Source organism: Hoplias malabaricus, chromosome 15 (assembly GCF_029633855.1).
Source record: "Hoplias malabaricus isolate fHopMal1 chromosome 15, fHopMal1.hap1, whole genome shotgun sequence".
In the NCBI taxonomy this organism is placed as follows: domain Eukaryota; kingdom Metazoa; phylum Chordata; class Actinopteri; order Characiformes; family Erythrinidae; genus Hoplias; species Hoplias malabaricus.
Window position 1 is genome coordinate 36,503,650 of NC_089814.1, and position 23,061 is coordinate 36,526,710.

A 23,061-nucleotide genomic window follows, 5' to 3' on the forward strand; every position below is an offset into this window, starting at 1 on the left:
AAACAATTTATTATAAAAATAAAATTACACCGTTTAATTAAATAAACTCAATCTTCTAAGAAATTAGTGGCTATTTGTGGCTTTAAATCTGAGAAACATTTATAAAAAAACAAATTCCAATATTTAGATTTAGGTGTTTAAACATTTGAACATTTTTATCTGATCTGTGTAACGACACATCTGTATCTGTTTATAACACATCCAATAATAATAATGTAATATAAAGATATGATAAATTGTAAAGTTTGATTGTTTACTTCTCTGACTTAATGAAGCTCACGTAGTTGTGATGTGTTAAGACAATTATTTATTTGCAGTTCACATTTTTATAGTTACTTTTTATACACTATAAAAAAATCACATAATTATCAGATTAAACTTGTATTAAAATGAAAATACACACACGTGCAGGAAGTGTATTAAAATGTTCTTTTTCTTTTGTTTTGGGGAAAGAGTAAACATACAAATAGAAATAGAAAGAGTTTCATTTTCTCTATAAAATATTTTGGAACACTTTCCCTAGTGAATTTTCTAAAAATGAGTCAGTGTCTCACAGGGGATTTTGCTGTATTTGTGTTAGATATTTAAGACTTATTCAGAAAAATAAATAAAAGTTAAACAGTCGATTGAGTAGATTGAGAGGACTTTATATTGTAAACGAAATTAAACTAGAATGGGAAAGAAATTGGAAATCAAAAATTAAATTAAAGAAAATCTAAAGTCCAGTGTAAATATAAAAGGAATTAAATGGAAATCAAAAATTATTTCTTCTTTCGAAAGCCAAAGAAAGCATCAAAGGGTTGTTCAAAATAAAACGTAAAGAAATTCAGAGTAAAATCGTTGTTTCACTGGATTTTCATCAGACACTTTTTTTTTTCTTAAAAATAAATGAATAAATATAAAAAAAAAAAAAAAAAGATGGGCGGAGGGGGATCAACATGATTCAACATCACAGCAACAAAATTAGAGCAAATACATCTGAACTCCAACATGGGGCTCAACGGCAGGATCGCGGCGATCGAACGAGTGAGATGTTTTGAAGGGACTGTCCCACCACAAGGTGACTAACATTCATAATTCCCAAGCAGGTGAAGGGAGAGACCCAGGGGAAATTCGTGAAGGCAGATGATAAAAACGGTAGCCTGCACCTTTGCCTTGACACTCTTTGATCGAGACACACTTGAGGAACACGAAGATCTGCCCTAAGAGCAGCTGCAGACGCTCTGAGTCTTTTTCTGTTACCGAGGAAGTTGTCGGATTCTTAGAATTCAGCTTTGAGGGAGGAAGGATGTGGAGCAATAGGCAGCTTACATGAAACTGAGCGCGAGGAGTTCGGTGGAAACAGGTATGGGCTTTGAACGGTGGGTTGAGTTTCCGAGCTCTGAAGGCTTGGCTTTGTGCATGAATGGGTTGGTTGCACAAAAATCTTGCATTGTTCCTTGGACGCTGAACTGCTGCCGGGGACCGAACCGCATACGGTAAGTACTCAAAAAAAAACCTTAAGAAAGAGCTCTTCCTTGTTTAGTATCGTTATACAATACCAGCTCATCTTAGGACATTATTCTATTCTGAAACTGTTCATTGACTTCTTTATTGAGCAAGAACTTCAGCACGTTCTCCGTCGACTAGACCTTAACTCCCATCACATTCAAGACCGAAGCTTGAAGAAGATGAGAAAGCCGTTTCCTGAAAGCCGTTACACATAACACACTTTCCACCTCAGCCTGACTTCTTCATTCTGAGCAACAAAGAGCCGCACGGCCTCCGAGACCGAAGCGTGGACGCAGTTTGCGTTCAGGTCAGTTTCTGCAAAGTGTGGACTTTTTTTTTTTTTGGGAAATAACCTTTCGGAGCACATGCATAATGAGGCTGTGGTATTCCCCCTAACAAACTCACTACCAGTTTCACTTTTATTAGTGTTCTCTCAGATCAGGAGCGGTGCACAAGAATGGCATCCACCGTTGAGCATATGGCAAGGCAGACTTTCCTTTCTTTGAGTCATTGGTTTGTAGCTAACGGATTAGACGTCAGGGTTAGAGTAGGGTTTCAACACGTGGAAAGCGACTGTGATCTGAACTGCCTTTCAGCTCTGACCCTGCGGAGTAAGAAGAATCGTCTGGAAGCTGGTGATTCTCTCGTGGTTCTGGTGTCTTTCGCTAACCCGGTACTCAGTGTAGGGTCTGTGTGCTCTAAGATACAGCTACATCTGATTACTGGGTCAGCGAAGACACCCCATTCATCGGTTTATTCCTCTTCAGGTGAAATGTTGGTTTTTCTGTCACAGACAAATCAAATAAAATAAAAAATTGAAAACATTATGGTTTTGTGACTCTCTTTTAACTCTCATTTAACTTTTAAAAACCCCACTTTTATTTGTGTTTTTTTGTTTTCGTTTATAATTTAAATTAATATTAACCTTTACTCTTTATTTTAGTGGAGCTTCCGTTTTCTTAATATTTTAACTAATAAAGAGTATGCTTTTATTTTGATAAATCACATGCTTTTATTCTGTTCTATCTTTTGGTACAGTTTTTTTAGTTTATTTTGCTGTAACTACCTTTGATCTGTTTGTTAATCTTTAAGAGAGACAGTAATTAATTACTAATGAGTGCATATTTATTGCTTATTGTTTTGCTTTACACTTTTCTTTACTGCATTCGTTTAGTTTTTTTTAGAAATAGTTATAAAAACCTGTAAAAGCCCTCGTTTTTTTTTTCAACGTACAATCCACGTTTTTAATTCACTTGTGAAATAACTGAAGGATGTGAGAAATCTGAAGCCCCTCCTGCTTTCACCCTAACGTCCCCTAATCAACGGTATCCCCTGTGACGGTTTATACACCTCGCCCTCACCACCAGCCCCCGACTCCCCCCCAGTCCTCAGTCACTGCACCACAAGGGCTTTCTAGCTCCTTGTTCTATGAAGATATGTAGAAAACATGGTCGGAACAAGCAGAAAAATCACAAAAAAAGGTGGACATGTAGCTTTCTTAGACACAGGTAAATCTAGGCTCTGGTTGTGTCTCAAAACCCGTGCTGCAACGTCACAAAGACGCAGCAGGACAATCCTCTGATACATGGGAGGGTCTAAGAAGGAGAAATGGTGACATCGTCACAAACGTTTCACTTCTGAAATTAAAATAAAAAAAAAACAAAAAAAACAAAACAAGGTGAAGCATGAAACTGTGAAATCATTTATTGACGGACGTTCAGGAGCTGTTCCAAATTAAGTGCCGGAGGAATTGAAAAACAATGCCGACATTCAGCAGCAAATATCTGAGATGTTAAGAAGCACTCACATAGTTGTGCTGCTGCTGTGCCTCGGGTCTGTTTCGGCTGGGACACCCTCCACGGCCTCGGGTCTGTTTCGGCTGAGACACCCTCCACGGCCTCGGGTCTGTTTGAGAGGTATTTAATAAGAATTCTGATAAACTGTGTCTACAATAATGTTAAATAATGAAGGAAAAGAAGTTATAATCGTGGGCTGTATGACATTTAGTTTTTTTGTTATTAAACAATTTTAAAAATATATATAAAATAAATATTGATTGTTTACCATCTTTCAGTTCACAAGTGTTTCCAAGCTTCAGCACCAACTTTGCAAAAAAATGAAAATGTGGCCATGACTTTATCAAATCAAATATCAAATATATATTTAAACATCATGAATATTCATGAATTAATTATATAATGTTAAATATCATGAATTTTGACCCCAAGTTTGCTTGTTCATTCCATCAATGGTGATATTAGGGTGTGTTCACCATGCTCTTCTCAACCAAGGAGAAAAGAATGAGGGGGAGGAGCAACGGTAATGACTTCCTTAGTCAAAATACACATCCCTTTCTGATTGGCTGAGAGCTTATGCACTGAAGACGCATGATAAAGCACAGAACAGTTTGTTCACAAACCCCAACCCTGCCCAGGTGCTGAGGATGGCTGCCAGCTGCTCCAGGTGTGTGTGTTCTGTTCACTAGTGTGAGTGTGTGTTCACTGACACAGTTAAATCCAGAGGTCAAACTTCATTGTACTGTTACAATGATCCTAAAGAGTGTCACTAATTCACTGAAAACGTAAAAGTGCACTTCACAGATCTGATGGAGCATGTTTTTAATTTATAGTGAAGCAACACAACTCCACGAGGGCTCTTTAATCCTGCTTCCCATCGACCGGCAGTGTCTCACAGAGCAAGGTATTTTTAATTCCCCCCCTGAACCCGGTTATGAATTGATCTCTGAGCTCTGTGAAGTGACGCTGAGGGACGTTTGTTGGAGCCGATGTTGGGAGCGGGAGGATATTTCTTAAATGTGCAGGTCCCTGAGCTGCTTTTCACTGTCCAATTAAAAACATGTATCTCCCAAAACAGTACCTTTACAGGAGGAAAAAAACCTTCTTAACTTTCAGTGGAAGTCACTGTCAAAAGATTGAATTCAGAGTCATTTTGGAGCGTTTCTATTTTATTGTCATTCATCGTGAGATTTACACACAGTGTGAGGGACAGCAGCTGTGTGCAAATGATGCAGTAACTAAACGTCCACAAACACGGAGGTTAAAATGGACAGCGACGATATGTAAGTCACAAATATTTTCCTCAAAATTACATTTGGACAGGAATAACCTTACAGTTTTGTTTATATATAAAAATAAGTGTGTAATGTTTGAATTAAATCTTAGAATAAATTGATGACTAAAATAATATTGTTAGACTGTTTACTCAAGAATACAGTTTCCAGTGTGAATACAGTGTGGTGTGTTCTCCCTGTGTCTGCGTGGGTTTCCTCCGGGTGACTGTCTGTGAGGAGTGTGGTGTGTTCTCTCTGTGTCTGTGTGGGTTTCCTCCGGGTGACTGTCTGTGAGGAGTGTGGTGTGTTCTCCCTGTGTCTGCGTGGGTTTCCTCCGGGTGACTGTCTGTGAGGAGTGTGGTGTGTTCTCCCTGTGTCTGCGTGGGTTTCCTCCGGGTGACTGTCTGTGAGGAGTGTGGTGTGTTCTCCCTGTGTCTGTGTGGGTTTCCTTCAGGTGACTATCTGTGAGGAGTGTGGTGTGTTCTCTCTGTGTCTGTGTGGGTTTCCTTCAGGTGACTGTCTGTGAGGAGTGTGGTGTGTTCTCCCTGTGTCTGCGTGGGTTTCCTCCGGGTGACTGTCTGTGAGGAGTGTGGTGTGTTCTCTCTGTGTCTGTGTGGGTTTCCTTCAGGTGACTGTCTGTGAGGAGTGTGGTGTGTTCTCTCTGTGTCTGCGTGGGTTTCCTCCGGGTGACTGTCTGTGAGGAGTGTGGTGTGTTCTCCCTGTGTCTGCGTGGGTTTCCTCCGGGTGACTGTCTGTGAGGAGTGTGGTGTGTTCTCCCTGTGTCTGCGTGGGTTTCCTCCGGGTGACTGTCTGTGAGGAGTGTGGTGTGTTCTCCCTGTGTCTGCGTGGGTTTCCTCCGGGTGACTGTCTGTGAGGAGTGTGGTGTGTTCTCCCTGTGTCTGTGTGGGTTTCCTTCAGGTGACTATCTGTGAGGAGTGTGGTGTGTTCTCCCTGTGTCTGCGTGGGTTTCCTCCGGGTGACTGTCTGTGAGGAGTGTGGTGTGTTCTCTCTGTGTCTGTGTGGGTTTCCTTCAGGTGACTATCTGTGAGGAGTGTGGTGTGTTCTCTCTGTGTCTGCGTGGGTTTCCTCCGGGTGACTGTCTGTGAGGAGTGTGGTGTGTTCTCTCTGTGTCTGTGTGGGTTTCCTCCGGGTGACTGTCTGTGAGGAGTGTGGTGTGTTCTCTCTGTGTCTGTGTGGGTTTCCTTCAGGTGACTATCTGTGAGGAGTGTGGTGTGTTCTCTCTGTGTCTGCGTGGGTTTCCTCCGGGTGACTGTCTGTGAGGAGTGTGGTGTGTTCTCTCTGTGTCTGCGTGGGTTTCCTCCGGGTGACTGTCTGTGAGGAGTGTGGTGTGTTCTCTCTGTGTCTGTGTGGGTTTCCTTCAGGTGACTATCTGTGAGGAGTGTGGTGTGTTCTCTCTGTGTCTGCGTGGGTTTCCTCCGGGTGACTGTCTGTGAGGAGTGTGGTGTGTTCTCTCTGTGTCTGTGTGGGTTTCCTCCCAGGTGACTGTCTGTGAGGAGTGTGGTGTGTTGAAGACTCAAAAGTGTATGTTCACAATGTAAAATATTCCCTGAACACACACTTTTTTTATTCCGACTTTATTCTTAGAACATTTTTTTTAAGAATGGCCCTAAAACTCCGTCTTATAACTGTCTGGATCAGGAGCCTACACGGAATCAAAGCAAGGCAGAAACACACCCTGGAGGGGGCACCAGTCCTGCACAGGGCGATACACACTCACACTTTTGAGTCGCCAATCCACCTACAAACCTGTGTTTTTGGACCGTGGGAGGAAACACATGGGGAGAACACACCACACTCCTCACAGATTGTCACCTGGAGCGGGAACCCCCAACCTCCAGGACCCTGGAACTGTGTAACAGCGGGACCACCTGCAGCACCACCGTGCCCCCCAAACTACTACTACCTTAACCATAAACCTAGCCATAACCCCAACACATCTTACACTTCAATGTAATGATTTACGTCATGGGGAAATGATATGTACGTGGTCCTCACAACGTGATGAATAACAACACACACACACACACACACACACACACACACACACAGACAGAGAGAGTTCTGAGTCACGTGTCCTTGAGGCTGTGTTCGGGATCGCAGTCCGAGTGGGAAACACTGAGAAAAATGGCTGAGAAGATAAAGAACGGTAAGGGTTCACGGGTTTTGCAGAGAGCTCTATTAATAAGAGATGCCACCGGTCTAAATGTGCATTTGTGTATGAAATAAACGCCTCCTCTTTGAATAGATAAAGCTTGATATGTGTTTAAAAGTAGGCGTTCAGTTCTGTCTGTCCTTCAGAGTCGTAGTAACTCGGACTAAGGTTAGACGAGCGTTAACGGACTTTACCGAACCCGGCGTTACCGTCCGCTACAAGCCGAGGGCACAGGAAGTAGACCACAACCTGGCTCTTATGTTTGGGTTCACTGATGTTAAATGTCAAAAACATTGCCCCAAAACGTCCCTGGAAGACTGCCTTCTAACTTCTGGGGGTTCATAAATGTTGTCAGATGTTTAAAGATATAAATGGGAAGTCACTTAAATGCTAAATGACTAACTGCAGCATAAAGTTAACGAAATTGAATTAAAACTGGAAATTATATATTGAGCGAGTCCCAATATCTCCATTCTCCCTACATAGCTAGTACACTTCAGTGGTCGTGAATCTAATGTATTTATGCCTCTGTAGAGCACTAGTAACTTAAGGCAGACTTGTGAAGTTTCTGTCTGTCTATAAATGGCTTTCTAGTGGATATATAATGTAGTATTTGAGTTCTGGGTGCTATTACGTAGCGTAAATGCATTTGAGACACAGCCTCGTTCTTTTCTTAGTTGGGCTTCGAGGCCAAAGCACTTTCTGCATAATCTGCATTTTCACTGTTTCCACTCTTTTGTGCTTAACTTACACGTGAGACCCGTTCTGTGTGAATGAAAATGTCTCTTTGAGCCCTGTTTACTTTTCCTCCCCTCAGGGTGTGGAGAAGAGGTATGCTAACCACGTTAGCCTCCCATTAGCCCAGCTCCTTATTCACATTTTCCGTTCCACCTTAAAGGGGATCTCATAATATCTGCGCAATACAATTTTTTATAGCCAAATATATATGGGGGGAATAATAATAATAATAAATAAATAAAAACAACCCTCAATTCTGTAACCAACACTCACACAAATGACTTTACAGTGGTGGAGATAGGAACCAGGCGTCTCAATGTCTACAATACATTTTTGTATCTAGTTTTGGTAAAGGTTCAAATAGTAGTGTGAAATAAAATCATGGTTTCTATAGGTAAATTTTGCCTACTACATCCTCTAAGTATCTCTCCCCTAAAAACACCCCATAATAACTCTTTAAAAATTGGTTAAGATATAATCTTCACCTCCATTCGGTACGCATAGAAAAATGAAAATGAAACTTCTCTCCATGTCTTCACTTGTCCCACGTCACCACTCACCTGCAGCTTGAAAGCCGCAACCCACCTTAAACTCTCTGACATAAGAAACCCCTGGTGTCTGAATTTGTCTGATTCACACTGTCTTTGGAAAACTGCGCTTACAAAGTTGTGTTTCTGACTGCTTAAAAGCTGGATATTCACTGGAGGAGTCTTTTAAATGTTGCAGCAGAGACACACTGGCTTCTCTACCTCTTCCCTGAGGTAATTTACCTCGTCTAGAGTGGAAATGCTGCACTACTTAAGGCGGACGGGAGAATTCAAATGGAAGGCTAGCTTTGGCCTTGTTTGAGTAGATTAGGGCAGAGCCACAGATAGGCACTTGTATTTACATTTGCATGTTAAGGGGGACAGTAGCTGTCAAAGCCTCGATAGGAGCCAAGTTTGTCATGCAACGTTGATCGAGTGTAAAATGTGGTTGCTGAGGGGGGAGAAAGTATGACTTACACCCAGTTATCAGGACAACGGGCACACCCTTTGGTTCTTTGGTTTGGGCCGGTGATCAGCATGGCTATGGAGCCCTACACTGATCTGATTTGAGCTCCTGTGAGGGTTTTAATTGCAAATCCGTCCGATGGAAACCGATCCCGACATTCTTTAGGCGGCTTCACTAATGCTATTTTGGTTGTGTGTTGGTAGAAGTAGTGGCCTTTGTCCAAAGGCTACTGCAGCCAAGGTCACTTCCAAGAGATGAACCCAAATTGACCATTAGTTCTGTGAAAGTGCATGATGTTCATCCTGTAAACGAGAGTGGAAATTAAATCATTATCACATGCTAACGTGTATTTTTGACATTTTCTTAGTTTCTGTGTTGTTTTTTTATTTTTAACATTATGGGAAAGAGGCTTTTGATTATGTAACCTTGGGTCTCAGTGCTCGTCTGGGCTTTAAGTGCATGTCAGTGTCATTTTAAAGAAACCTTTCACTGGTGAGTCATGGCTATAAGCTAGTTTAAATACGTTAATCAGTAAACATAGCTTAACATAGGCCTGGCCCACATTTCAGTCTGAACTGAGGCTGAAATCAGCATTCATTTCTTTAATCCTTCAGATGGTGAAGCCTTTGTGATGGACTTGGCAGAACATGTCAAGAAACAGAGATGGTGGAATAAAGTGTTTGGCAACAACTCTGGGCCAGCTGCTGAAAAGTATTCGGTAGCAACACAGCTCGCTATCGGTGGAGTGACTGGCTGGTGAGTCAGAATATCTGAACTGGTTAAATTATTTAAACAATCTGAAAACGTTAACAGTAATTTACACAAACACTATTGGCACTGTGCATAATCTCAGTATTTCATTTGTTCACTAATTTACACACTACTGCCACCTCATCCATCCATCCATTCATCCATCCATCTGTCCATCCATCCAACCTTGAAAGCCAAGTTACTGCTAAACCCATGCTACATCTGTGTCTGTGAACAAAAGCTGTTCACGAAGGTGGCCATAATTTGGCTACACTCTAACATTCACACATCAGACATTTGTCATCAGATAAACAGTGCAATATTTCATCTTTATAAAAAGAGTAGCACCGTTCTTGCAAAAATGATTTTGAGGATTTGTCTGTCCTTTTACTGTTAGGGGACAGCTCAACAGTATGGGTCTGAAAGGACGTGTAGTTTTCAGGAACCCAAAAATGATGTCGGCTCTACATAATTCTAGAAAATAGAACTGACTTCTATTGAACTTCGGACGTGTGGAAAATAATATCGCAGTAGTTTTCTTTGAAAAAACAAAAGCAAGTCTCTGGAAAAGAACAAAAACTAAACAAATCATTTGATGAATATATATTTTCTGCTGTTTTACTAACTTTACAAATGGACCGGGTGGTCTCTGATTTTTGCCTTGTTCTGTGTGTAATAAATTGCACATAAAACATACATAACAACATAGTTAGGCTTTATAACAAGAGTAATAAAGTGTAACATTTGTCACGTCTCGTGTTGGTGTTTCAGGTGTGCAGGGTATTTGTTTCAGAAGGTTGGCAAACTGGCCGCGTCAGCAGTGGGTGGTGGCTTCTTTCTGCTCCAGGTAATTCTGTACATTTGACCAGAAAATCATTATCCAACCTCAAAGCTAGTGCGAAAGTTTATAAGAGATATGATCTCTCTTATTTTGCCATTTTAGATTGCTAATCACACCGGCTACATTAAAGTCGACTGGAAGAGGGTGGAACAGGACGTGAACAAGGCCAAGAAGCAACTGAAACTAAATACTGACAGGCCACCGAAAGAAGTGAGGACAAAAGTGCAGGAGGTATGATGACAATAATTAACGTAGTGCATTCTCTTCCAGGGGATAACTAGTAAAAGTCTGTGAATCAACAAAGTTTTGTTTTTGGAAAGTCACCAAACTGTGACGCCAGTAATGAGGTGCAGCATCTGCACTAAGCTCAAACCAGTTGTAAATGCCGACATCAAACAAAGAAGAAAAAAGTATGCATCTAGAACAGTCTGAGGGTTAAAGTCACATTTTAGATGAGTTGGTGATTAAATGCTTTGAGCTGTACTTGCAGTTTCGGTTACAACATTAAACCAACCACTAGAGCTCCATGGCTTCACAGCTTCTGCTGTACCTTAGGAGACTCTACAGATGTCAAAACTGCAACTATACGTTCATTCATTGTCTGTAAGCGCTTATCTAGTTCACTGGGCGCAATGAGGGACACACCCTGGAGGGGGCGCCAGTCCTTTGCAGGGCGACGCACACTCACACATTCACTCACACCTACAGACACTTTTGAGTTGCCAATCCACCTACCAACGTGTGTCACCTAGTAGCCACGTCTCCCCATGTTATTCAGTGCTGTCAAGCTCAGTGGGTGAACCCAACCACCCTCTTTTTGAACTGCTGCTAACATGTCATTGGAGAGCGCAACACACTTGGAGGAGGATACAAACGGCTGAATCTAGATCCAGATGCCTGTAATAGCTAGCATCTAACTGGTACTCCCAGTTGTTTGCAGTGTGTTAATTTTTTGTTTCTCAAATTCTGAATGGTGTTAACTGAATTAGTTGTTGTTGCTATGAATTATTAATTAATGCTTAACGTAAAAGTAGATAAGATTTGGCATTTTAGCTCCTTGGCTCCCCCTGCAGTGGCGAAGTGTAATTCATTTCAGCACTGTCCTGAAATCAAAGGGGAGGGGCGGCGTGTTTCCTGCCTGCCTCCAAAATTCACATAGTGCAGCTTCCAAGGTGCTGACCCCGAAGTAGCAACAACAGAGGCTCTGTTCTCATTTCAGGGAAGCATCAAAATTGTTTTGAAGCTGAAATTTTGAGGTAAAAATGTTACCTATTGTTGCTTTAATACATGGCGTAATTTTTGGTAGCACAATCAAAAAATGAAAGTAAGTTAGTAGTGTTAACTAAGAAAGAACAAACCTGTGTAACAGCTCCACTCCTGGACTGTGTTCTCAACACTAAAGCAGCTAAAGCTGTGGGTAAATAAAGGCTCTGTGTGAAGGGCGAGTTTGGTGTTGTCTGTATGAACTACTTTTTTTTTTTAAACTGGTTTTAACCATCACCTCATCTTTCTTTCTTTCACAAAGGTGCAGACATTTGTGAAGAAAAACATGGTCCTCACAGGGGGCTTTGCTGGAGGATTCCTGCTGGGCCTGGCTTCATAAGAAACCTCTCCTTCATTTTACTGTGTATTCTCAATATAGAATTTAAGGATGTCAGCTTACCGCATGTAACAGGTTTTGGCGTTTAAGTGGCTTGAGCTGCAGCTTGAGCTGAATACTCGTTGCACTAAGGGTTTATTTATATACTGTAGCTGTTCCATGTCTATGCTTAAATATTTGTGCAGAGGTTATTTAGTGGTTTTTTTAGCATGTACATTAGTTACCTTTGGTTTTGTTACACATTATTTGAACTATTTTGGAATATTTTGTGGCATGAATAACTGATAAATACTCTGAAGTGTGTATATCTAGAGATGTACAGTATACGTACGGCACGCTTTAAAACTCATATCACCTGAAAATATTCCCTTCATGCCAAGGTTGAGCAAATTATGGAACTCACTAGTTTCTCTAAGAGTGGGTCTGAATTAAAATGCCATCCAAAAGTTGTATTTTCATAAAATAAATGTCAAAATTGAAAATAAATCAGCTGTTGTGTTGGTAGCTGACTTGCTTAGGTTGCATTAGGTCAAGACCAGCATTTAAAGCTTAAACGGGACATCAAAACACCATGAGACTTAAGAAAAACTGGTCTCATCCCAAATCACTCCATCCTCCCTCTGTAGTGCACTACACACGTCCTGAAACGACTGAATATAGATATTAACAGTGCAGTATATATTTCTAACACACACCATATCTATTTATTCATCTGTGTGAATCTGAACTCTAGTGCTGTCTGTGTGTGTACAGTGTAGTTTGTGACTGATGTAGTTCACTGTAGAGGGAGCGAGGAGCTGTGTGTGTACAGTGTAGTTTATGACTGATGTAGTTCACTGTAGAGGGAGTGAGGAGCTGTGTGTGTACAGTGTAGTTTATGACTGATGTAGTTCACTGTAGAGGGAGTGAGGAGCTGTGTGTGTACAGTGTAGTTTGTGACTGGTGTAGTTCACTGTAGAGGGAGTTAGGAGCTGTGTGTGTACAGTGTAGTTTGTGACTGATGTAGTTCACTGTAGAGGGAGCGAGGAGCTGTGTGTGTACAGTGTAGTTTGTGACTGGTGTAGTTCACTGTAGAGGGAGTGAGGAGCTGTGTGTGTACAGTGTAGTTTGTGACTGATGTAGTTCACTGTAGAGGGAGCGAGGAGCTGTGTGTGTACAGTGTAGTTTGTGACTGATGTAGTTCACTGTAGAGGGAGAGAGGAGCTGTGTGTGTACAGTGTAGTTTGTGACTGATGTAGTTCACTGTAGAGGGAGCGAGGAGCTGTGTGCGTACAGTGTAGTTTATGACTGATGTAGTTCACTGTAGAGGGAGTGAGGAGCTGTGTGTGTACAGTGTAGTTTATGACTGATGTAGTTCACTGTAGAGGGAGTGAGGAGCTGTGTGTGTACAGTGTAGTTTGTGACTGGTGTAGTTCACTGTAGAGGGAGTTAGGAGCTGTGTGTGTACAGTGTAGTTTGTGACTGATGTAGTTCACTGTAGAGGGAGCGAGGAGCTGTGTGTGTACAGTGTAGTTTGTGACTGATGTAGTTCACTGTAGAGGGAGAGAGGAGCTGTGTGTGTACAGTGTAGTTTGTGACTGATGTAGTTCACTGTAGAGGGAGCGAGGAGCTGTGTGCGTACAGTGTAGTTTTTGACTGAGGAAGTTCACTGTAGAGGGAGCGAGGAGCTGTGTGTGTACAGTGTAGTTTATGACTGATGTAGTTCACTGTAGAGGAAGCGAGGAGCTGTGTGTGTACAGTGTAGTTTGTGACTGATGTAGTTCACTGTAGAGGGAGTGAGGAGCTGTGTTTGTACAGTGTAGTTTATGACTGATGTAGTTCACTGTAGAGGGAGCGAGGAGCTGTGTGTGTACAGTGTAGTTTATGACTGATGTAGTTCACTGTAGAGGGAGCGAGGAGCTGTGTGTGTACAGTGTAGTTTGTGACTGATGTAGTTCACTGTAGAGGGAGTGAGGAGCTGTGTGTGTACAGTGGTAGTTTTTGACTGATGTAGTTCACTGTAGAGGGAGCGAGGAGCTGTGTGTGTACAGTGTAGTTTTTGACTGATGTAGTTCACTGTAGAGGGAGCGAGGAGCTGTGTGTGTACAGTGTAGTTTTTGACTGATGTAGTTCACTGTAGAGGGAGCGAGGAGCTGTGTGTGTACAGTGTAGTTTATGACTGATGTAGTTCACTGTAGAGGGAGTGAGGAGCTGTGTGTGTACAGTGTAGTTTGTGACTGATGTAGTTCACTGTAGAGGGAGCGAGGAGCTGTGTGTGTACAGTGTAGTTTGTGACTGATGTAGTTCACTGTAGAGGGAGTGAGGAGCTGTGTGTGTACAGTGTAGTTTGTGACTGATGTAGTTCACTGTAGAGGGAGCGAGGAGCTGTGTGTGTACAGTGTAGTTTGTGACTGATGTAGTTCACTGTAGAGGGAGTGAGGAGCTGTGTGTGTACAGTGGTAGTTTTTGACTGATGTAGTTCACTGTAGAGGGAGCGAGGAGCTGTGTGTGTACAGTGTAGTTTTTGACTGATGTAGTTCACTGTAGAGGGAGCGAGGAGCTGTGTGTGTACAGTGTAGTTTGTGACTGATGTAGTTCACTGTAGAGGGAGTGAGGAGCTGTGTGTGTACAGTGGTAGTTTTTGACTGATGTAGTTCACTGTAGAGGGAGCGAGGAGCTGTGTGTGTACAGTGTAGTTTTTGACTGATGTAGTTCACTGTAGAGGGAGCGAGGAGCTGTGTGTGTACAGTGTAGTTTATGACTGATGTAGTTCACTGTAGAGGGAGCGAGGAGCTGTGTGTGTACAGTGTAGTTTATGACTGATGTAGTTCACTGTAGAGGGAGCGAGGAGCTGTGTGTGTACAGTGTAGTTTATGACTGATGTAGTTCACTGTAGAGGGAGCGAGGAGCTGTGTGTGTACAGTGTAGTTTATGACTGATGTAGTTCACTGTAGAGGGAGAGAGGAGCTGTGTGTGTACAGTGTAGTTTGTGACTGATGTAGTTCACTGTAGAGGGAGCGAGGAGCTGTGTGTGTACAGTGTAGTTTGTGACTGATGTAGTTCACTGTAGAGGGAGTGAGGAGCTGTGTGTGTACAGTGTAGTTTGTGACTGATGTAGTTCACTGTAGAGGGAGGGAGGAGCTGTGTGTGTACAGTGTAGTTTATGACTGATGTAGTTCACTGTAGAGGGAGAGAGGAGCTGTGTGTGTACAGTGTAGTTTGTGACTGATGTAGTTCACTGTAGAGGGAGGGAGGAGCTGTGTGTGTACAGTGTAGTTTATGACTGATGTAGTTCACTGTAGAGGGAGGGAGGAGCTGTGTGTGTACAGTGTAGTTTATGACTGATGTAGTTCACTGTAGAGGGAGCGAGGAGCTGTGTGTGTACAGTGTAGTTTGTGACTGATGTAGTTCACTGTAGAGGGAGCGAGGAGCTGTGTGTGTACAGTGTAGTTTATGACTGATGTAGTTCACTGTAGAGGGAGTGAGGAGCTGTGTTTGTACAGTGTAGTTTGTGACTGATGTAGTTCACTGTAGAGGGTATACAGTGATAATGAAAGATAAATTAAAATAACGTTTTGGCTTTGTGTGCTTTTGGATTCTGCGTCAATAAGCAGCAAGCATTACTCAACATTTGACTGTAGGATGATGACAGGTTCCAATTATCCCCCTCTACACTTCCTGGCCACTCTCAGGAGTCTAGTGTCTACTCCACTTGTCTAGTTTACTCTGAATATATACACGGCATGTTCAAATGATAATGGACTCTCCTGGTGAGTGATTTCATCTACTTTCAGCTGCCTCCACTTACTCAGCATTGGGCTGAGGAGGAGTGGAACTACGTTCTGTGGCGTGATGGAGCACAATCCAGTAATTTGGGGTGAGTTAGAGTGGTGTTAATGATCCAGAACTAACCATCCAACATTAATGTTCTGCAAACAAATGGCCAGAGCACTGCTCAGCCTCTAACGTGAATATAGGGCTGGACGATACGGCCACAACATATCACAATATCTGTCTTTAATTTGGTCAATACGATATAATTCGGATGTTGAGATTAACAGCCACTGAAACACTGCGAAGAACAAACCACAAACATAGCAGCGCCTAAAAATAATTATTGCCTTTGTTTAAATTAATATATTTGAACTATATTTAAAACTGAGGGCAATGACCTGACAGCAACACTTTGTAACGGCCGTCAGTGATAGACGCTGTAAATTGTGTATTAAAGCGATATTTGTTCTAGAAACATTTTGTATTATGACACACACTGATACTGAATTAGTGTCCAGTCCAGTGACGCTGAAGCGGATGCTGCAGTAGAAGGATGGGCTTGGAGATTTTTCCTACTCAAACTCACTTACTAAACCCTGGAATTAAGCAGCTGTGTTTGTGTGGGGAAAGCACCATGCTGCTGGAATCCAAGCTCCCCCCCCAGGACTGGAGTTCTCCACCCCTGATCTATTTCTGATGACAGGACACTGTCGGCAGGGTATTTTTGTCCGGTGGTCTATTCAAAGCTCAAGAGTGACGCTGAGCTATTTGAACTCTTCAGCGCTCTTTGTGCCACACCATCTCATACATCAGCCGTCAGCACGTCACAGGCGCTCCAGGATGATCCTCCTACAGAACAACACCTGCACTGAGAAGAACATGGCGTTTGCAGGTGTTACAGCACATGTTATATTTATTTATTTATGGAAATTAAGGATATCAATATGTAGTTTTACCCCTTTCCCTGCCGTAACACATTCAGCTCCTCTGGGAAGTCTGAGGGGTTTATAACTCTTCTGACTTTAAGCTCCGACAGAAAACCTCATCTTCATCCTGTTCTAGTGGGGGTTAGACAAGCCGAGTGTGTACAGTGGGTCATAAGCACAGTGAGTGTGTGTGTGTGTGTGTTATCTCAGAAACAGACAAGTAGAAGATTCTTTTGCTTGACTTTCCTTCTTTAATCCACACTGCAGGACACTGTTGAGATCAGTAGCCTCAGGTGCCCTAATGGGGCAGTTGAAAACATGGAGGTATTATTATAGTTATCATAAAAGGCTCCTGTTTTTTCCCTCTGGGGTTTTGTGTTCTTTGGAAAATCCAGAGCAGCACACAGAGTCCACACCACTGTGAGTCTCGCAGCATCTTCTCATGGCCCGGATCACCTCCTCACAGCGGCTTTCAGTGTATTTGTTGGCTGTTATGATCAGGAGATAAATACAGAGACAGATATAGGTTATTCAGCCCAGGGCAACGACTGTGTTCTGTAATATAATCAGTGGACAGCAGCCTTACCTTGCAGACATTTCTGTATGGCACAGGCTTGCTTCTGACAGGGATCTTTTTGTGACATCTGTTCATAAAAATACCAAAAAGTCGCTGAATAGTCCAAAATGGGGATTTAAAAGTGTGTTAACTCATTAAGTCACTTAATTCAGCGCACAGACGGTGTTTACATCGCACTTATTTAACTAACTATCATCACGGTAGGCCCTGACTAGCCAAGCAAACGTAAACAAGCTGAAATCAAAGAGCCGACTCTCGAAGAGTCGATTCTTTGGCTTCAAAGCCACTGAAAGTTGGGAACCGAGGCTTGGTCAATGATTCTGAGAGTCGAAAGGTTTGGAATCGACTCCAATCGGTCCAATCTTTAGCTCACCTTGTACCGTTTCTATTAACACATTTGTATCATATTTCACCATGACTTGTACCATCTGAATTAAAACGGTTTAATCCTGACTGTGGTGTCGTCCTGCTCAAAACGGAAAAGATTCATTCAACTTTCGTCAAAATTAAATGGAGTTTAGGAATCGATTCCATTGACTCTGTCTTCAGCGGTTGGGAGTTGGAGTCGATTCCAGAAAACCAAGAGTCGCTCATCACTACTATTGAGAAGAACTGCCGCTAAGTAATGTGTATCTCAATTATCAGACGCTAGGGGGGGCTCATGAGAGAGTTAATAATGAGGGGACTCCTATGGAGCTTTTGAGTTAAACTCATAGTTTGTAAAGGTTTAGTCGTTTTTTGTAGAACATGAGATCTTCCTGAACGACGTTATTATATTTATTAACCCTTTTCAATTCCAGATATAGGGTCTTTGGTATATTAACGTGAACTTTACTCAGCCAATGAGAATCAGCTCACCAGCCAATCAGCGCTCAGTAGCATTAACCACAGCGTTTTACACAAATCAATTTACTGTAGAATTTTTTTTTTTTTTTTAATTTAGTGAATAATTTATCAGCCTTATAATGTCTATATTTAAAGGAGTGGTCGCAGTAATGGCTAAACACGTTTTTAATATTTCGATTTAAGACCCCACTCCCCCTCTTTCATGGAGGCCTCTTTCTCTCTTTGGCGCCATCTGTTGTTTACCATTGGTATTTTTGATCAAAGAAAAGAAATGAGTGATCAATCTTTCTCTTAAACTGGCTCTGGCCCAGTGCACACCTTATTCTCTTCCGACCAAAAAATAAAACATATATTTCAGCTGAAGATGAGATTTACTCGCTTGTTTTTGGAGATAATTTTATCAATATCAATAAATCTATATATGAATAAATTTAAATAATCAAATTAACATTTTAATGTAAATTTAAATTTAATTGGCATTAAATATATATACATTAGGATGCATGAACTATTTTGCATTTATTCACAACGTTCGTTTATTTTTGTATAATAATAATAATAATAATTAATGAACTTAAACGAGGTAGGCTCTAGACCCACCGCGACCCTGAACAAGACGAACCGTTTACAGAAAATGAATGAACGATTCTCTGTACACTGAAACGCTTTTTATAAACCCAGGTTGAATAAATGGACAGAAAATGCGCCGTGGGTGGACGCTGCTTTCGAACGGGTCATTTATCGTTGACCTGCGCGGTGTCGGCCGGAGCGGTTTTGAAGTGACACACAAACACAACGCTGATGCGGAACTGGCGCCCACCGATAAGCACCCGTTAAAAACCCGGTTATTTCTGACGCGGTGAAGTTACTCTTTAACGATGGCGGTGAGCGCGGTTCACCTGGAATCGGACGCGTTTCTGGTGTGTATGAATCACGCTCTGAGCACAGAAAAAGAGGAGGTTATGGGGCTGTGTATTGGAGAGGTAGGCGCTTCTTTCAGATACCGCTTCAACTGGTTTGGGGTACGTCTCAATTGGCCCCATGCTCCCTGCATAGTGCACTACAGGAGTTAGGACAAATTAGGCTTCTGCAGCTAAACAGTGCTCTGTATTTTCAAAACGGATTTATAAACATATTTCTGTATCTCAGGTGTGTGTTTATCAGTGGTATTGTGCATTTTCTATGTCACTCCCTACGTAGTGCACTTGATTTGTGGCCAGTAAGGATTCATTTGAGACTCACCCGCAATTTTGTGTCTGAGCTTCACCAGCGGTGAAAGCGGATAAATTAAGCGTTAGTTCTTTCTTATTCAGCCTCCAAATGACCGCTAATCCCTGTTCTCTCTCTCTCTCTCTCTCTCTCTCTCTCTCTCTCTCTCTCTCTCTCTCTCTCTCTCTCTCTCTCTCTCTCCACAGGTGGACACGAACCGTATCGTCCACATTAACTCCGTCATTATCCTTCGCAGGTCAGACAAGAGGAAAGATAGGGTGGAGATTTCTCCAGAGCAGCTCTCAGCCGCCTCCACTGAAGCCGAGATATCCTTATATTACACCCTTTACTGCCCCTTAACACCATCCCACCCAACACACCCATCTAATATACAAATCAGTCATGATATTATGACCAACCTGTTTTTACACTCACTGTCCCCTCTCTCAGCTCCACTGTCCACAGGAGCCCTTTGTATTTGCAGATTGGAATCCATCTGTTGCTCTATATACTTATTTATTTACTATATGCTCAGGACCCCCACAGAGCAGGTGTGATGTGGTGGTGGATCATTCTCAGCGCTGCAGTGACACTGACGTGGTGGTGGTGTGTTAGTGTGTGTTGTGCTGGTGTAGAGTGGATCAGACACAGCAGTGCTGCTGGAGTTTTTAAACCCTGTGTCCACTCTCTGTCCACTCTGTGAGACACTCCTCCCTCGTTGGTCCACCTTGTAGATGTAGAGTCAGAGACAGTAGCTCATCTGTCGCTGCACAGTGTGTGTCGCTCGGCCTCTAGTCCTTCATCAGTGACACAGGACACTGTCGGCTGGATGTTTTTGGTCGGTGGACTGTTCTCAGTCCAGACACTGAGGGGTTTAAAAACTCCAGCAGCACTGCTGTGTCTGATCCACTCTACACCAGCACAACACACACTAACACACCACCACCACGTCAGTGTCACTGCAGCTGAGAATGATCCACCACCACATCACACCTGCTCTGTAGGGGTCCTGAGCGCTGAAGAATAAAAGGTATGCAGCGCAACAGATGGACTACAGTGTGTAACTGTAGAACTACAAAGTGCTCCCGTGTGGTCAGAGGAGCTCAGAGAATGGACACAATGTAGAAACATGAACCTGACCTAATATTTCTGAAATCAAAGGTAGGAACTGTGTTTGTCCCCTTTTGCTCTGTTCTTCTGAGAAGGTGTTAGAGACTAGGCATTGGAACACTGTGATTAGCTCTGGATTGTAAACACCCCTCCAAAGAATGAAGTTCCTCTGCTGTCAACAAAGCAAGGCAGTGACTGCACCACAGCGCCCCAATCTGGTGGAAATGCTTTTTTATGAGAAGACTGTTTTATGTTAAAGGAACACTAGGTAGTGTTTTTTATTTAAAATCACAGCTTCAAAATCACGGTGATGTTTCTCTGAGCTGTAATCGAGAGAATGGAGCCTTTGTTGTTGCTGCTCAGGGCTGAGCACTGCAGAAACAGGATTATGTAACTTTTGGAGGAGGAGGGTAGGAAACCACCCACTTCACCCCTTGATTTCAGGAGAGTGCTGTAAAAGTGAATGCCATTATGCAACACTAGGGGGAGCCCAGGAGCAAAATGACCAAATCTTACATAGTCTTCTACTGATATGTGCTTTGTGGCAGTGATCTGATGTCAAATTGTTTTATTTAAAAAAGAAACCTTTGGACACAGTTAAAGTGAACATGGCTGTTTTATTTTCTATCCTTTACTCCAGTGAACAGACACTGCACAAATTGGGGTCTGTAATGCACCTCTGTAACACAAATTGTGTTCAGGATAAGTTTGAATATTTACGTTTTTCTAACAGAATGCTCTCAGTGTGTTCCTTAACGTGAAGCACAGATTGGCTGAAATGACTGGACGTCCTGTGAGGGTGGTTGGATGGTATCACTCTCATCCGCACATCACTGTGTGGCCATCACACGTTGGTTAGTCTCTTAACTTGGACTTAATAAAAACTTATTAAAAACTCCAGCAGCACTGCTGTGTCTGATCCACTCTACACCAGCACAACACACACTAACACACCACCACCACGTCAGTGTCACTGCAGCGCTGAGAATGATCCACAGGGGGGAAGAGGGGGAGAGCAACATGTGAACTGCAGTCTGTAATTGTAGAACTACAAAGTGCTACAAACCTTTAACCAGTTACAAATCTGTATTTACTCTGAGCAGATGTGAGAACTCAAGCCATGTACCAGATGATGGACCAGGGTTTCGTTGGTCTCATCTTTTCTTGCTTCATTGAAGATAAAAACACCAAGGTAAGTGGCGTGTATGGATGTCTACTCTAAATGTTACAAAATGGTAATGGATGATGCATCTCTAATATTAATAAGAATAATAATATGTGTATCTGAGCACGTAGGAAGTACGTATTTGTGCGCTGATTTTACTGATATGCTTTGTCTTCCAGACGGGCAGAGTTCTGTACACTTGTTTCCAGTCAGTCCAAGCCCAGAAAGGCTCAGAGTAAGTAACAAACACAGGGACGGGGGGCATTATTTTACCTTAATGTTTTTAAGTGGAACACTGCTGTAATCAGTAATGTTTCTTAATGATCTTTAGACCAAGTGCAGTGTTTTCTGAGCAGTCACATTGTATTTCATGTGTTTCAAACATCGTCAGGTCCTTCACATTAATATTCATGAGGTGGGCGTCATCATTAAAAACAAAATAATTCTGTCCCCTTTTATATTAAGGTATGAGAGAATTGAGATCCCAATCCACGTGGTTCCACATGAGGCCATCGGCAAAGTGTGTCTGGAGTCTGCTGTTGAACTCCCGAGAATCCTGTGTCAGGAAGAGCAGGATACCTACAGAAGGATTCACAGGTGCAGGTTCTTGGTCTAGATGTTATTGGATATTCTGTACTAGATCTCTTTAAAACATGCCCCCCCCCCCATGTGCGGACCCTCTCTATGGAGAATAAACTGCCTCATAGAGGGATTTCAAAGCGCTCTGATTGAATTTGAGGTGGGGGAATGGGGACACTACAGGTAAACTTGCTGCCTCACAGCTTCAGGATTTTGGGCTTCTTGGTTCGCAGGGTCAGTGTGTGAGGAGTATGGTGTGTTCTCTCTGTCTACCAACGTGTGTTTTTAGAGCATGGGAGGAAACCGGAGCACATGGAGGAAACCCACACAGACACAGAGAGAACACACCACACTCCTCACAGTCACCCGGAGGAAACCCACGCAGACACAGGGAGAACACACCACACTCCTCACAGACAGTCACCCGGAGGAAACCCATGCAGACACAGGGAGAACACACCTGGAACACACCTGTACCACCGTGCTGCCCCAGTTAGAAGTTCTGAATGTCAGTTTTGATTAAATGCCTAGCAGGAGAATTTAACAAACCTCTCTTGTCTTTTTCCTTGGTAGTTTAACACATCTGGACCCAATCACAAAGATACACAACGGATCAGGTACAGTGCTTTACATATTGTGCAATTAAAAATATAGTTGAATTAAATATTTGTTGTAAAACAATAGCCACAGGATTGTTTAATGTTTCTGTCTAATGTTTGACTTCATGTTAGAGAGTGTACGGAAATATTAAGATCAAGTGCTTAACTTGGAGCAAATATTATGATTTTATTTTGATGAACTGATGGATAGTGTGGAGATTAAATAATAAGTTCTCTCTCTCTGTTCCTATTTCTCAGTCTTCACTAAAAACCTGTGCAGCCAGATGTCTGCGGTGAGCGGTCCACTGTTACAGTGGCTGGAGGATCGTCTTGAACAGAACAAACAGAGCATCGTGGAGCTACAGAAAGAGAAGGAGAGACTCACACAAGAGCTGGCTTCATTATGAAGATTAAGGAAGAAGAATGTATCTTTTACTTACTGTGGTCTGTGCTTCTTTTGCTTCTAAAATTGCTGCCGCACTGAGAACAGTGGCCTTTCTGCCGTATTGCCATTCTCAGATCAGAAATAACTGGTTAGGGGATGTGAAGAGAATGGGGAGGGGGTGGAGGAATGACAGACAATGTCTGTAACTGCTCTTTTTTACCTCTGGGTTGTTTGATCATTAGGTTGATGATCCTGA

The 23,061-nt window shown here is 42.5% G+C and overlaps 3 protein-coding genes across 3 annotated transcripts; 2 read left to right on the plus strand and 1 right to left on the minus strand.

The window, feature by feature from the left end:
* The first annotated feature begins 6,636 nt into the window (after positions 1–6,636).
* On the plus strand, positions 6,637–12,141 carry fundc2 (fun14 domain containing 2). Its single transcript, XM_066646475.1, has 5 exons — positions 6,637–6,728; positions 9,080–9,221; positions 9,987–10,062; positions 10,159–10,287; positions 11,582–12,141. The coding sequence occupies exons 1-5, from the start codon at positions 6,707–6,709 to the stop codon at positions 11,657–11,659; spliced, it is 447 nt and encodes a 148-aa protein (XP_066502572.1). The 5' UTR covers positions 6,637–6,706; the 3' UTR covers positions 11,660–12,141.
* Positions 12,142–16,576: 4,435 nt separating this feature from the next.
* On the minus strand, positions 16,577–19,110 carry cmc4 (C-x(9)-C motif containing 4 homolog (S. cerevisiae)). The gene is made up of 3 exons (XM_066646596.1): positions 19,001–19,110; positions 16,922–16,979; positions 16,577–16,823 (listed from the first exon to the last, which is right to left on the minus strand). Exons 2-3 carry the CDS (start codon positions 16,977–16,979, stop codon positions 16,675–16,677), a joined length of 207 nt encoding a protein of 68 aa, XP_066502693.1. The 5' UTR covers positions 19,001–19,110; the 3' UTR covers positions 16,577–16,674.
* On the plus strand, positions 18,495–22,827 carry brcc3 (BRCA1/BRCA2-containing complex, subunit 3). The gene is made up of 8 exons (XM_066646595.1): positions 18,495–18,741; positions 19,174–19,293; positions 20,844–20,931; positions 21,181–21,269; positions 21,422–21,477; positions 21,708–21,839; positions 22,395–22,438; positions 22,679–22,827. Exons 1-8 carry the CDS (start codon positions 18,637–18,639, stop codon positions 22,825–22,827), a joined length of 783 nt encoding a protein of 260 aa, XP_066502692.1. The 5' UTR covers positions 18,495–18,636.
* Positions 22,828–23,061: the final 234 nt, after the last annotated feature.